This window comes from Cynocephalus volans, chromosome 12 (genome assembly GCF_027409185.1).
Source record: "Cynocephalus volans isolate mCynVol1 chromosome 12, mCynVol1.pri, whole genome shotgun sequence".
Taxonomy (NCBI): domain Eukaryota; kingdom Metazoa; phylum Chordata; class Mammalia; order Dermoptera; family Cynocephalidae; genus Cynocephalus; species Cynocephalus volans.
The window spans coordinates 87,418,324-87,434,653 of NC_084471.1; the positions used below are offsets into that span (position 1 = coordinate 87,418,324).

The 16,330-nt window shown below is 41.7% G+C and overlaps 1 protein-coding gene across 1 annotated transcript in view; it reads right to left on the bottom strand.

Annotated features, from left to right (window-relative positions):
- Positions 1 to 7,537: 7,537 nt before the first annotated feature.
- The window catches only part of SSPN (sarcospan), a 38,616-nt gene continuing 29,823 nt past the window's right edge, over positions 7,538 to 16,330 (bottom strand). Inside the window, exon 3 of the mRNA XM_063074755.1 lies at positions 7,538 to 11,933. Coding sequence (XP_062930825.1) covers positions 11,568 to 11,933 — 366 coding nt within the window. The 3' untranslated portion in view covers positions 7,538 to 11,567. The remainder of the gene's footprint in view (positions 11,934 to 16,330) is intronic.

Genomic DNA, 16,330 nt, shown 5'->3' on the forward strand with positions numbered 1-16,330 from the left:
CCCCACCTGAAGCCTAATTTCTCTTACCATAGATTGTATAAACCTTCAGTAAATTCTGGGTTTCCACAGAACACAATGTGAAACCCTAGTGCTTATCTTTAAGTACCTCCCAGGTTCTTTCACTCTGACCTACCAACTCTTTTTCACCCAGAAACTGCTTTTGTGTTACAGGAGGAATGAACAAAAAACTCTGTAGGCAGATATCCCAGGGTTTTCATGCTAACATCTCCTTGGTCCCTTCCCCTGGTTTAGATCTTCATCCTTTGCATGAAAGAAAAGCAGAGGAAGAGGGTAAACCTGGGGCAGGAGGGAAGCTGGTTCGGGGTTGAGCATTGGCCATGTCTCTCTTTGACCTCATAGATCTACTACTGTTGGAGCAAAAGATGTGGCTTGGAGTGTCTGCTCATGGTCACCTCAGATTCCATGACATTTCTCCTAAAAGCAAGGAAGGCATCTCTCTTCCAAATGGATAGTTTGGTCATGTCTATATTTAATGTCTATTTTTAGTTCACAGGCATGCAGTGAATCTAAATTTCACCTATCTTAGCTCTTCAGAGTACCCAAGATGTCAGTTTATAGAACACTACACGTAGGTTCGAACAGAGTAGGCTTGCATTTTAAGCCCACTTCTGGCAACCCCCCATGGGCCTCTGTGGCAGGCAATCTGGTCCGGCAAGAATGGCTTCAGAAAAGGCCTCTGAAAATTTTATCTCTTGGATTCCAGGCTGACCTTGACTATCTAGACACGGATTTGTAAAACCCAAGGATACTAGTTTTCTATGAGCTATGTTATTGTCACTTATATAAAGGGCCTTACCAGAGCTTTTCCAAGGTCTTGCCCCTACATGGAGTACGAGTTATTGGTTCTGGGCAGGGCTCAGGGACATAGCTAATGGATGGGTAGGAAGAAAGTGACTCTGCCAGCTGGGCTTGAAGAAAGAAGTCGTACGTATCTGTGCAAACACTTGACTCACACTAAACCCACCACTGTCTTCAAAGCAAAGTTAGTGGGTTGCCCTTCCCAGGATACAGTGCCCATTACTTGAAGCTGTTGTTACTCTTTGACTTCCCTAAAGGCTGTGTGAGATATTTATTACAATATGAAGTCACCTGCATCTATGGGAGTAGGAGAGTGGCCCACAGGATGGCTGTGGGCTCTAAAAGTTTAATTCTGGCCCTGGCGTGTCATTCTCCCAGGTCAGTGAGCTCAGGGCTCCCAGATGCTAGGACTTGGAAGCTCTGATCCAGTTTGCCCACTGAGTAGAGATCATGGCTGGGGAATAAACACAAGACAGTCATCTGCATTGCACTTTCCAATGTTTACAGGGGGAAGAGGGATTGCTGTTTTGTACTTAGACTCCAGAAGATAGAAACTATTAACTTGTGTGTTTCTACAGAGTGCTTTGCTATAAGAATTTTAGGTGCTACCACTATTTTCCTGTTTTCCTTATGTGCCCATGAATTTCTATGTATTGACAGTTTGTCATCAACATCATCATCATCAAACACATAGCATTGATCATATGCACTGTTCTAAATCTATTACATATAATGATTTATTCATTCTTCACAAAATCCCTATTATCTTTCAGATGAGGAAACTGAGGCAGGGAGGTACCAAGAGATTAGGTAACTTGCTCAAGGCCACAGGGGAATTCAAACCCAGGAAGTCTGAATCCAGAACCGTACTCTTAAGGACCATAATTTATGCCTTTCAAATACATAAAGACACTGAATTCCAGGGCTTCTTAAAATATTCTGGGATTTCCCAAGTCTAGTTTAAAGAGGACTATGTTTCTACATATTATTTTCATGTGCTTAAAATATGTAGACTATTCTTCAGAAAATTTTTACTTTAAGTTTTATTTTTATTTTTACCTTGAAGTGCTAATTTGTTGATATTTCAATTTTTCTCCTTTCTATAGTCCCTTACTTCCCTATTTTTGACCGTCTTCAAAATTCCCTAAACTGGAAGTACTTTTAGAGATAAAAGAGGCCAGGGGACAACTAAGGGACAGTGAGACCAGTTGAAATCTCTGCTGGTGTGGTAACCCCCATGATTTCCAGTGGGAAGAAAAATTTTTCATATAGATTTCAGGTAGTATTTGAATGAAGTTATTCTAGAAAGAGAGTTGTATACTATTTTGTTAATAACCTTCACAGAAGATTATTTAATATTCTGCAAGAATAGGGTTTCTACAAGTTCCCTTGGGGATTTCTTCCATATCTTACACATTCATAGTTATGAATTTCTTCCAATGTCTATTCTAGATCCTTTGATGTAGCCACTTAGCACTTAGAAAGAAAATGGATTTGTAATGACACTTCCATGAGCTCTGCTGAGCACTGCCTTTTGAGTTATTGTCCTTGCAGTGTAAGTAGTCCCCACCCATTTTTGGATGCAGGTTTTATTCAAATAAAATGGAAACAATCCAGTTTTCTTAACTGAGGTGAACTTGAACTTCTCCTTGCCTCCTGGAAATGAGAAATCAAGAAAAGCAGATTTTTTTCACATTATTTTAAATTTGGTGGGGTTTTCAAATTATGTGCCCTAAAATTTTGCCCTGTAATGTAGGTGAGTAGTCCTACAAGCAGCTTGGGCCAAAGACTATAGGCGTCTTCAAAGATCCGTGGGGAAATCCCTCTCTAAAGCCAGAATGGAAGGCCCCTTCTACTCTCAGCTTTTTGAAACTCAGTAGGCTGAATATGATGAGATGTGAACCACGTTTGCCCTCAAAACAGCCTAGCAAAATTTCTTGCACTCTTAGATTGGCAGCTGCTGTCCAAAGATCCATGCATTGAACTTGGTGGATTGGTATGTGACTGAAGGTGTTGAGGGAAGTGGGAGGGACAGCCATAGCAAGGGAACACAGCCTCTCACCTCTTCTCTTCATGCTGCCAAGGTATGCTTCACAAGGCAGGTGGAGATGGCTGCACTTCACCAAGCTCAGGTGAGAGCTTTGCCAAGGACTCACCTGTCACTGAGCAGGGAAAGAAATGTGCCTCCAGCTGAAACTAGTCACATAGCTAGTCCCAGGTGAGAAAATGTCTGCCACAGAAAGAAATAAGTAAGGGTCTTGTGGGATCCTTGAAAGACTATGTGGTCCGTGGGGAAGAGAGAATGGGCTGTAGCAGATTGTCCCCCTCTCTCTCCGGTTCCTCTCCCAGGGGCTGCTCTGGCAGCAGAACCAGATGGAAATGTCACCTAATGCAGAGTGTTTTATTTGTCCTGGGTCACACCCCCGCCTTAGCCGGTGACAGCTCCTTGGCAACACCATGCAGAGGTTTTCATTTTTAACTGAATCGTAAGAGGTATATGTTTTTTCTAGAGGTACCAGCTTAAAGTAATTACTAGAATTCCCAACAGGGCTAATCAGAAATTCATAGACAATAAAGATGGAGGAGAAGACTGTCGTTCTGCTCAGAAGGCTCCTGCAGTCCAGGGCAGTGATTATAGATCTTGGCATTGTGGGTATTAATAAGAGCCTTGAAATAAATCCCTGCCCAGTGAGATAAGAGAAACTGATTTCACTGCCTGGGTATCTCTCCTCTGATGACCAGACACTTGTATTTTCATCAGCTGTTTATCAAAATCAGATTAGTAGAAGGGTAATCAGATCAGAATTGTTTATGCCTGTCTCTATCTTGAATTACAAATGACTTTCATGTGCTGCTTGAGCAAAGTACTGAGACCTATAGGTGAACTAACCTTTGTATTTCCTGCACCTTGTACTGAACTTATAATTCCCCAAAGAACACAGTCATTAAGTCTCATTGTTGATTATTGATCTAAGTAAGATAGGTGAGGCTAGCTCCATGGGGGCTGTGGATATGTGGGTAATAGATTGTATCTTTGTGAGAAGTCAGAAGTCACTAATGGGTTATTCTGAGCTCTCCCAGTGGAAGACAATGGAGCATTTAGTAGGTTGTGGAGTTACGTAAGACATCTCTTTCCAAACAAAGAGGAGGCAGAACACTCAGCCAAAGGGTTGAGCACAGGAGGCTGTGTGGTCTGGTGGTTCCAGGGAGAGACACGAGGCCAGGGCTTCCTGGGTTCAGCTACCAGCCGAGACTCTGACTCAGGGGGAAGCAGAGCCAAGTGTCTTGGCTTGAGGCAGACAGACTGTAAAACCAGGAGAGAGAAAACCACAGGTCTGTGCTCAAGGGCTCTGGGAGAAAAACACATTTTGGAGGAAGAAAAAAAAGATCACTCTGTGAAGTTACAATTTGGGACTTTTTCAACAAAAAATGAGCATTCGCCTTGTTTACTGGCTGACATGTGCTCCTGTGAGCAGCAGTGTGAAGCCCAGCCAGTGTCTGGGGGTGTTGTGTGTGGGATGAATACAGAAGCCGGGGGGTCTGAGCAAAGGCAGTCAACCTTGGTGAGTTGTCACAAGTACCGCTCAGGGAGTCTGGCACTGGGGGCAAAGAGTTTCTGCTTGAATTCCTCCCTTTTTTCTCATCCTGCCTTCCAAAATACAATTCCCTCTGAAGTCGTGGGAGGAAAAATCCCTTCCTTCTAACTGTTTCTGGATACCTCCCTTCAACCCGTCGGAGCAGAGATGTGCTCAGATGTCACCAGCAGCTTGTGTAGCTGCAGGTCCACGTGGTTCCCAAGCCACGGTGAGGGCTGGGGCCGATGAGAAACGTTCCTCAAGTCCCCCAGTTCTGAAACTATCACAGTTCTGGGCAGACAGCGTAGGAGGCTACCTGCATGGTTGGGTTTGAAGGACTATTGGGAAGGTCTCCACTCGCTGGCATCATGCCTTGTTTCTCTGTATCGGAAGGGTTTTCTGATCTTTAAGACTAGCCTATTGAAATAAAAACAGTATTTATGGGGATCTCTCTATTAACAATTAGCACCCAAGTTAATAGTAACTTATTAGTGTACTGTAGAAATGGGATGGGGGATGAAAGAGGATTTTGCTGTGGAATGTGAGGGAAGGGCTTCTTCTCTGGAAGAGCAGAGAGAGACTAGGACAGGAAAAAGAGATATAAATCCAGAAATGGAAGTAGGCTTCTTGCTGTCTGGAGCGATGTTAAAATCTGGTGGTGGGTGGGTGTGAGGGTCATATCAGGATGGTTGCTCCTACTCTAAGCCAAGCCAGGCCAAATGGAACCCAGGTTTTCATTTGTGATCACCTCATCCAGCCCCTAAATATGCTCACGCTGTCGATCCTTCCTCCATTTGCCTGAGTGCAGGTTCACAGCGATCAGTTAAACAGCCAAGCTCAGTGTCCCGCATCCTCAGCGCCCCTGCATTTAAGTTCCCCTGTAGTTAAGTATGCATTCTCTCTTTTTGCAATACCATTCTTTTGTCGATTTGTTGCCATCTAGGGGAAAAAATAATAATAAAAACTTAAGTCTACTCTTGCTGGTAAAAGGATCTGAGAGAATATTGCCTATTTTGTAAGAGTACATAGATTCTATCCTGAGGGAAAAGAGAATTAAAATTAATCCACGGAGGTCAGCGACACCTTCAATCACATAATTTTCAGACATGGCACCTCTATTTTTGACAATTCTGTCTAGCTGGCCCACCACTTTTTCTGGGTAACCAACGACCTGATAAACACGTGCCTAGGACAATGTAGGGAGGGCATTTGGGGGCGGATTTCACAAGATTGCGGTCATCTTCTGTAATCACAAGTACCACTGTTCCCTGTGGCTCTTGAGAGGCATCGTCTTGCTCTCTACAATCACACCTGTTCAGGCAAAGACAACACAGTGAGGGGATCTGGGGAGGAAGTCAGAGTAAGTGGCCAGTCCACCCAAAGGGAGGTGTAGTCAGTCCAGAGCCTCCAGGTTCAAGGGCTCCAAGGTGCCCACTGACCCCTCGTCAGTCCCATCATCGAGTGCTATCCATCGGCGAGCCTCAGCCCCGTCTCAGCGGCCCCTGCCTCCATTTCTAACAGTCCTCCGTGGGGAAGAGGAAGAACCAGGCCACACCCCACAAGTGAGACTTCAGGCTTTCCCCCAGCCCACAGCCCCGTCAGAGCTTCTTAACAGAAAACTCCATGTCTCAGTGGAAATCTTTGTGTTTGGGTTAATGATGTAGTATCTGCTTTTCCCCAAGAATAACAGATGAATATATGTCCTATATCCCTTTGATTAAAGGATCTTTCTAATGACCTTCCCAAACAAAAGACTTCCTCTAAGTGACCATGTTTTGGAAGAGGTCAATAAACATATATAAATATTTGTGGGAAAGAAATAAAAGAACGAGTTGTTGTCTCTGAGCTGGTATCCCCATATGTTAGTTTTATTTTCACTTGTAATCTGAATTTCAAAAAATGCAGTATCTAATACAAGTGCTATACTTTATAAAAACTAACTTATAAAAGATATTAATGGGTCAAATGAAAAAATATAATAACTTATCATGACCTATTAAGATAGAAAGGCTCTATCAAGGGAAACAGTAAATTACTGGCTATCTAATTGCAATAATTAAATTTGCCACAAATTTAAAGATTCATGTTAATGTTTTCATATCCAGCATGGAAAATGAAGCTCCCTCTGGTATTTTCTGATTTTGCTCAAAAGAAAACCTTTTACAATTCTTGAATGAGAATCAGAGACCCGCAGAGTCAGGCATACCAAAGGTGCTCCATGGTTGGTTTTTAAATAAATGAAGGATTGTACATTACAACGTAATATGCAGTGCACTGATAATGTACAAAAGCTCAATAAGGATTTGTTAAAAAAAATTGGGGCTTAACATGCTTCTATTACGTTACATTAGAAGTTAGATGAAAAACAGGAGAGTGTCTCAGGTTCTGTTTGTGCCTGGGAGGAGAACTAAGAGAATATGGCCACATTCAAGAAACAAGCACGTGTGTAAACCAACAAAGACGGATCCAACCACCATGTAATTCTCGCACTATATGTCTATCAATAAAAGTTGATGCTATCTTATTTTAAAAGCAGAATTTCTGTTTGAGGCTGATTTGATAATGTTTCTAGTTTATAACAAGGAAGAAAGGGACAGCAAAGCAGAGCTACTTTTCTACTTTGAAGTGAGGACAGGAGCCTGCATCAGTAACAAGAAGCATCATGGGCCATGGAAGGCCTCCGAGCTAAGGAGGGAAGAAACCCCATGTGTATCAAATGCCCTCTATGAGCAGGCACTTTGCTGAATGCTGTTCATTTAGCCTTGTCCAGGATGTTGTGAGGCACTTGTGTTTTTCTCTACTTTACATATGATGAAACTGAATGGCTTGTCCAATGTACCAAGCCAGTAAGTAGCAGCCAGACTTCCAACCCTAGGACCTGCAGCCTTAACACTAAGCACAGGACATCCAGCTCAGAGCAATGTGCCCTAAATTGTTACCCCATTCTTTTTGCAGTCCACAAGCTATTTTTTTTAAACAAAATTAAACAAAAAGAACCACTGCATTTTATAGTATAATCAACTATATAAATCGCCTGAGAGTTGGTAAGGGGAGGTCCTTGAGTTCAGATGTGAAACTGAATAGGCCATCTATTTTCCTATATAATTAAGTGTAGAATACAATTGTATAGCACTCAACATGCATCCCATTCTCTAGGCCAAGCTTTATTTGACATTAATAAATATAATTAAGAATCAGCATTCCAGGTACCTTTCACAAGATTTTTTCCAGCTCAGACTCTCTTTGCCTAAGGAGCAATTACAATCTTGACTTCCACCATGGAAGCAGAGTTCCAAAACAGAGACAGTCACTGAAACAAAGGAGTCAAAATGAATATGAGTTCTTATCTATTCCAAAACCAAATTTTTGAAGTTAATGCTAACCTAAGAGATTTTATGTGTACCAATTCAAGTGTAACATACAGCCACTTTAAAGCACATCCAGACACGGTGTTTTCAGGGATAGTGAAAATTTTATTAATAAAGAAAATCTGCATTCTACACATCCCCTTTAAAAACCACCATCTCAACCATGTAGAAAAACTTACTTCCTATTTGCTATTTGATTGATGCCAGAAGAATGAAACCACAACACTAAAGTACAGATGAATATTTTTGAAGGGGATAATAATCATTTGAGATAATAAAGTACTAGAAAATCAGAAGAAATGAATAAAGGTATTTATTTCAAAGGCTAAACCACTAAGTCTTCATCCAAATGAATTTTTCCACTGCAAGTCAATATGGGTAAGCTATCAGTTCTTTTTAATGCTATCCTGAATATACAATGTACATCTAAAAACATAGTAGAGTTCTTTGCGTATAGTGAAAACTGATAGCCAGCATGACTTACAGAAATTTGTGGCTACATTGCAAAAGTTCAGGGACAGTCACTAGAAAATATAAAGGTATTCTTCACGATGGAAAATAATAGGTTTTGCAGGGCAGCTTTTAAGCTAGTTTCTCATTATCTTTAACCACTCCATCGTTGTCCCTCAGAATCTCCCTTGGATAATCTCCATCCCACCCTTTACTGAAATTTTATGAACATACTCCAGATATACTGCACACAAAAGGGAACTACAAGAATATTAAAAGATTCTGGTATCCTAGACATGAATAGAAAACACAGACATAAGGGGTTCTTGCTCTCAGAACAGCACATGATGTGTGCAGCTGCAGACTCCTCCAAAGAGAGCATATACACTTTCGATCCAAAGAGGAAAAAAAGTTAGGCCTGTTACTTGCCTACAGTATCTAGGGCCCTGTGTAGCTATATTTTTAGGCGTGGTTCCAAGAAGCTGCCTACACAGATTTGGATGGAGCGAGGGAGGCACAGATGGCGGTCACGTGAAGGCACAGGCCGATCGAGTGGGCCCGGTTACAGAGTCTGTACATTCAGGCTGCTGTATTCCTCCTATTTCAAGTAGTGCCAAGTCCCGGCTGTTCTCCCTCCTTCCAAAGTCTTGATTCATTTAATTTTCCTGAAGGAGGTGGAAGAGGAGGAGGATTGCGCAAATCTTACTGTTTTATAGTTTAGGAGAGACAGTCACCATCTTGGCTCCCTGTCAGATTTTAAATGTAACATTTTGCTAAGTGTAAAGCTGAGTATCTGTTCCTTTTCTGTTGCCATTATTGTAACTTCAATATTTGCAAAACACAACATCAAAATACTTCAAATCCAGCCCAAAGCAGTTTGTTATTCATGCAACAGAATTCTTACATGTATCAATATACAGTGAGCTCACAGCAGAGGAATCTCTCTTTCTTTTTTGTTTTTGTTCCTTCTATTCACTTACAATTTTTTTCTTTGGGGATTTAATGATTTGATCAGACAATAGCAAATCCATATACATATATGGATATATGGATTTTATATGGATATATATATATCCACATAAATATACATATATCTCCTGGCTATTCTACCATTATAAAGCTTATTAATCTGTGAATTCTTATAGGTTGCATTATTTAGAAAAAGGAAGTACATAAGCTAAAGTTACTCTACCATCTGAAATGCTCTGTGAATCACTTGTAAAGCATAGAGCACCTTAATGATGTGAAGAATCTTCATTTTGTAATATACAAACCTGTAGTGTTCTCTGTACAAAGTTATTAAGCATGTTCAGGGTGTACTTCCAGCGGTGCCTGATTCATGGTAACTAGCATTAGAGCACTACTACTTTCTTACTCTTCAAAGGCAGCCTACAACATTCCAGATTCTCATTCTCTACTTTATGTAGGAAACTCTGTCAAAAATCAAAATGGATTCAGTTATTGGGAATTTTTTAGCAAGACACAAAGTATTTTTCAGGTCACCATCAGGATGCTTGGTATTCTGTCAATGTAATGTTTGTATGTGATCAGTCCAGCTCCAGAGTCTTACCCACTAAACTCTTCAATGTACCTTCTTAGCCTGAGTTAATGTGTAGGGAGGCTATTTTTAAAGCAAGTTGAAACATAAAATGGTTTTAACATCTTAGTCAGGAGTTTTATCTGGAAGACCTAAAGGTATTTACAATACTCCAGCTTCCTGACTTAACATTTCCCTTTTTATTTGGATATTTACATTGTGTAGAAATGGGCATCATTAACACAGTCAATGGAATTATTCATCTATCTTCTAAGGTAAACAAGAAAATGTTTTTCTTTTCAGGTAGAATTTCATGATTAGTAAAGGATATCAGTAGGCAATTTGGAGAGGTAAATTGGGCTCAATTATTACCTTGAATTTCTGCTTTTGACATTACATACTAATAGAGAAGTTTCATGATAACATTTATGCTGCATGAATTTCCATCTTGAGCTCCTTTCTTAAAACATTGACATTGTTAAGAATTTAATAGTAACAATAATAGGAGAGAGAAGTCTCCCACCATAGGGAACTTGTGCTTCAAGTCGTACCCATAGTCACAAAACAAAACTACCCTCCAAGTCCATGAACACATTGCTCAAATAAGGACTTCAAAACAGTATTTTGAGTCTCTAGGTTGACTGTGCTTACAAATCAATAATAGGATTACATATCAACTATAGCTGCGTGAACAGAACAGATCAGCATTAGGCATTACCCAGTCTTCCTCAGGCGTACTTAGTTGCCAAGAGACATACTTTTCAACAGATCACAAATGTGCTATTTGTGTAAACATTTCGTATTACAGATGCTCTTGCTTTTGCTTACATATGTGTTTTTAACCTGAGCTAGTAATTTAAAAAAAAAACTTTTTTCCCTTGTAATTGTATGGCTTCCAGAAGAAAGAATCCTTAGGCCTCTTCTCTTGTGAGAATAATTTCTCTTAACACCGACAGTGCTGCCTAAGTACAGCCAGAGCTCATTAAATAGACGTCTGTGCATAATTATAATTAACAATTAGTTAGACATTAGTTTTAATGATTTGTTTTAGGTGATAGAATAGAAGCATAATGTAATTATTTTTAAACCTTCCACATTGTTAAGAATACAACTACCACCACCTTTCAATTACTGAGAAGCAGACAGTCATTCAAAGTATTTAGCAAGTGATTTACTTCCAGAGCTGAACTAAGAGAGTGGAAGAGGTGCCGCCCCAGCCCAGGTGTTTATCATTGTTTAGCCTTTTGCCAAGTCTCTTCCTTTTCTGCTCTGCTCTTTAGGCTAGTTCTGCCTTGCAGACATCCCCACCAGGGAACACAAAGAGATTCAGCCTGGCGTTCAACTCTTCTCCTACCCCCTGCATTTCTCCAACACACATGATAATGGTGGCAGGTGGTGAGGACCCAAGGAAGATCCTACAAAGTTTAGCAAGTGGGCCTGAAACACCAACTCACACCATCAAAATATGCTAACATAAAAGAAGATTATATAAGTAATGGATAAAACGAGTATTAGGAATAAATTCCAGCCTGTAAAGATAGATCCATGCCACTCTTTCCCTGCTCAGTGTTCTTTTAACTTTTCATATCCCCCAAATCAATTTGGATCTTGTTTTCCTCACAAGATTGTTAAAAAATATAATAGAAACCCGAAGAAATTCTCTTTTGTTGTTTGAAAAATATAAAAATATTCATTTAGAACAGCAAATATTATGTATTATCAAAAGAGATTTCTTTCATTTCTTTCTTTTAAAAAAAGGGTTTTTTTAACCTCAGCTAGTCAGTGTGCTGTTTTCTCTCCCAACTCTGAGCAAGAATGTTAGGCCTTTTGCTGCTGGCCTTTGGAAGCTGTTGGGGAGCGCATCCTCACACCCACATAAAAGACCTGGTACCTGTGTTTCCACATCACAAAGCAGGCCAACAAGCACACAAGGCCGCAGACCAAGTTAAGAATCATCTGGATGAGTAAGAACAGTTTGAAAGTGCCAGTGACGCTGGCACAGTCAGTCACATCCTGGTAAACAAAGGTCCTGCTGAGTGGCTCCGAGGAGGGCAGTTGGCACCGGCAGGAGTGGAGTGCGGTCTCACAGGTAAGCTGTGTGAGCAGCAAATAGTGGTGGGCAGCAAAGGCCGTGGCCAGCACACACACCGTCAGGCCAAGCGCACTCAGCAAGAAGTACAGCAGCTGCAAGAAAGCAGAAGAGAGCCCTCCGGTTACGAAGAACGTTGGATGACTATTTGCAAAGCTAATTAATAAAAACTGGTCTTTTTCTTCTCTCCCAGGAAGTTCCCTGATGGAGAGAAACGCATCCTCAGAAACGCAGAAATGCAGAACCCAAGATATGGAAATAGTTCTATGTTTATTCATTAGCAAGCAGTCCTTAAGCCCTGATCATATTTTCATTTGCCATACATGTGTTGGACCCTTTTCATGAATTGTGCCAATCATAGTAGCTTGATGGTGGGATATTTATGTCTAGATGGAGCAAGCAGTTAGATGAATCCCAAACAAGATAGCCATCCCTGCATGCTATACTCTGCTTATTTTGACCTCAACATTTGTCAATATTAAGATTTGCTATGGGCTAAATGTGCACCTCAAAAGCTCATGTGTTGAAAACTTGCCCCCCCCCCATTCTAATGGTGTTAAGAGGGTGGGAAATCCGATTATGGTATTTGAAAGGTAGGGCTTTTAAGAGGTGATTAGATTGTGAGGACTGTGCCCTCGTATTGGATTGATCCATTCAGAGTAATGGGCATGGTTCTGTTGGATTTGAAAGGAGAGTGAGTGAGATGGTTAGCTCTCTTGCTCAGCCCATTCTCACCATGTGATACTCTGTGTTGCTATAAAGAGACACCACCAAGAAGAAGACCCTCACCAAATGTGTTCCCCGGACCTTGCACTTCCCAGCCTCCAAAACTGAAGGAAATAAATTTTATTTCTTTATAAATTACCTGATTTCAGGTATTCTGTTATAAGCAACAGAAAACAGACTAATACAAAATTGAAACAAGACTAGGAAGTAAAGAATAGGTTTCTGTAATGCAAACACTGCACTGGCTACAATTAGCAATAATTGGTCAATTAAAAACAGGTTAATCAAAAAAACAAAACAAAACAAAACATGTGTTCAATGTGTGGTTGCCAAACTGTTCGTGAACACCAGAATCTTCAGTGAGAGGCTACTGGGAGAAAAAAGTTAAGGCTCCAGAAGGCAGGTGACTTGACGTCAGCTTCATCATTTGTAAGTCGTATCCCAAGTCCTTCTGCAACTATGTGGCTCCTGAGCATGAAAATAAACTCTAAATGGTTCCTCAGGCACCAAGGTTTTGAACACTGCTGGTCTACCTGTTAGCCTCAGGATTGGAGAAGTCTGATTAAAGTTCTGACTCTGCTGCCAAAGAACTGTGAATCTCTGAACAATTCAGTCATTTAGTTTGCACGTGAAATGTTTTTATCAAAAATTGTGGCTACTCATTGACATGGCCACAATAAAATCTGTTTTATAGAAAAAGAAATATTCTTGTGACTGATTCACCTACTGGGAACATTTCTGTTAACGGTCCTCCTGCTGAGGTTCTAGGTAAAGTCAGAGTCCTCACCTCTTGGGACCAGGACACACAGTTCTCAGTGCAAGATTTCCATTACTATAGTCAAAAGTTGCTCTTTGCAAGGAACGATTCTGGTGAATGGGAACTCCTCAAAGGAAGATTAGTTCCAGCCATTTCCAGGTTCTGATTAAAGTAACTCTGAAAAGATTATGTCCTCATCTCACCTCCAATTATATATAATTAGAAAATAAAAAAACATACAAGTATATGTGAAACTATAAATTATTTGTACATAAGTCCTCCGAATTAGTGATTTTCCTCACAGTGACAATTTCGAGTGTTTTCAAGTCTTAAATGTAGAATACTTAAAATTTTATTTTTTCTCTTTCTTGAGTGGTGTGTGCATGTGTGTGTATGTATGTGCACATACTGGTTGCTGGTGGCCTAAGCATAGGTCTAGTTTGCCTGTAAGGGAATCCACCAGGGATCACATATAGCTTGACTGTATATCCAAGGTCCCTGGAAGAGAGTGGAACTGATTAAAGCCATTTTTGTCTTAATATATCTTAGTCTGTCTCACCTAAGGAGTGTACAGATCCTTTGAATCTTCTTATCAAAGGTATCCTAAACACACGCCCTATTTTTTGTTTCCAAATCATTTGAAGGGCTGTCAGATGTAACCCAATTATCATCATCTGTGAAATAGTTTATGGAAACATCTTATATTTTAGGGATGTAACAAGATAATTTACGCTCAACGTGTTTAGCGTTTCTTGGAGGAAGGAAACCAGATAAATACAAAGTGGTCCCATCACAAAATTTAAAATGGAAATATTTAATTTGTGATATTGAAAACATCTCCTTGGTCCTGTGCTCAATATTTTCAGTGACTATATTTTGTATAAAAGTTGGAGTGCTTGGGCTTAAAAAAATGGGTTTATTTTGTGGGGCTAATGGGGCAGAATATTTGAAGTATTCAGGCTTGATGAATGGCTTCCAGCTCTTGGTGCAAGAGCCACATTAAACTGGGCTGGCCATGTCCTGTGTGTGTACCCACTGTAGCTACGATTCCAGTGCAGCCAGCAGAGAACTGGGAACTATTTGCTCTGGGGACATTGGCACATCTATGACTTTACCAGCAGGAAAAGCCCCAAGTTAAAGTGATAATTTCCCACCTGGCAGTCATCTGCTTAGTAGAATGACCCCGACTGGAATTTTCTCTACGTGTTTTATTGTCATCAGTTTTTGGAACTGGGGTAGGGGGTGGGGTCTTGTGTTCATCCTCCTACCTTCAATAACACACATCTCCTTAAATACCAGATTTCTGTAACATTCATTAAGGCAATGTCTTTAAGCAATGACACTAATCCCTCATTCTCAATCTGCAAATAAATCAAATAGTTGCAAAGTGTATTCTCTTATGATAGTCACAAAAATCCATATGCTGAAAATAGAAATTTTGTCTATTTTTAAAAGAGGGCGTTTTGGCTCAGAGATGAGAAGATTTACCCAAAACTGTTTGACAAGTGCCTAAGCAGTACTGACGTGAGCCAGGGAGCCGAACTGCCTGGGTTCAAATCTTGGTTCTCCCTCATGAGCTGTGGTCCTTGCCCAAATTAAGCCATCCGTGTGCACCTGGATTTCTGCATGTGTGAACTTGGAATGGTGATCATAACGGCACCTACTTCATAGGATCATTAGAAGGATCAAAGGAATTGATATTTGTAAAGGGATTAGAACCGTGTCTGGTATGTATTTAAGTATCTGTGAAATAGATAAACAAATTAGTAAAGGTGGAAAGACCTGCCAGTTCTCAGGACTCTTAGGATATTAACTCTCCTGGCTTTGTCTTATTCTCTAACATGTGGGAGTAACAATGCATACTTGGCTTGTAGAAAGGATGTAAACGTTTACATAAACACAGTGATTACTCAGTTTTATTTGAGCCTCTTAAATCTGCTAGAAGCCAGCAAGAGCACAAAGGAAACCCATGCCCCTTAAGTTCCTCTGAATATGAATAAATTTACATCAGTGCATAGCTCACATGAGAGATTTGGCTTCTCCCACTGGGGCTTAAAGCATCAGGCCAAGTAAGCTGGAGAGAGCCACAGCAAGTTTCTTATGCATTTAGGACATGAATATATACTTGATCCCCCAAAGCGTGTGGGCTACAGCCGCAGCGCCGTAGCGTTTTCCCTGCACAGCTTCTAACTCAACTGACAGCAACAAGTTTCTGGGTTAGAATCTGTCGTTTACAATCAAGTGGCCTGTTATACCTACACGGCACGAATGCTCTCAGTGAGAGTGTTTACGATGACCTTGGGAATCCGAGCGGGAGGGTCCTGACAAAAGCCAGGCGCGAGAGGCACGGGTCCCGCCGCCAGCGGGCAGGGCGCGGTGGCCCCCGGGCACTGATGGAACGTCCGCGCCGGGCGCGCCTCGGCTCGCTCGCGGGCTGGCCGCCTCCCCCTGGTGCCCGCTGCAGCGTTCACGTTCCGTGGCTCCGGGAGAGGGTGGTTCTGCTTCCGTTTGATCACCCTCCCGGGTGGCCGGAATGGTAGGGGCCCCTCTGCAGCAGCCCGGGGGCCTCCTGGATGTGGGCACGAGGGAGGGTGGCCCGGAATGTTTCTGCAAGCACATGAACCCCACACGTTTCTGACAATCCAGGTGAGCCCCGAGAAAGCAGGAGGCGCGGTCGTGGAGAGCCCGGGGACAGAGCCCGGGGAGAAAGAAGGATCGCGTTGGTGGCATCGAGGGCCTGCCAAGGGGCCGCAGGAGAAGACTGTGCTAGCTTGGGAGGAAAAGAGAAGACCCGGTGGCTTGCCTCTAAGGAAAAGGGGGAGAGAGAGAGGGAGGGAGGGAGGGGGGGAGAGAGAGAGAGAGAGAGAGAGAGAGAGAGAGAGAGAGAGAGAGAGAGAGAGAGAGAGAGAGAGAGAGAGAGAGAGAGTGTGTGTGTGTGTGTGTGTGTGTGTGTGTGTGTGTGTGTGTGTGTGTGTGTGTGTGTGTGTGTGTGTGTGTGTGTGTGTGTGT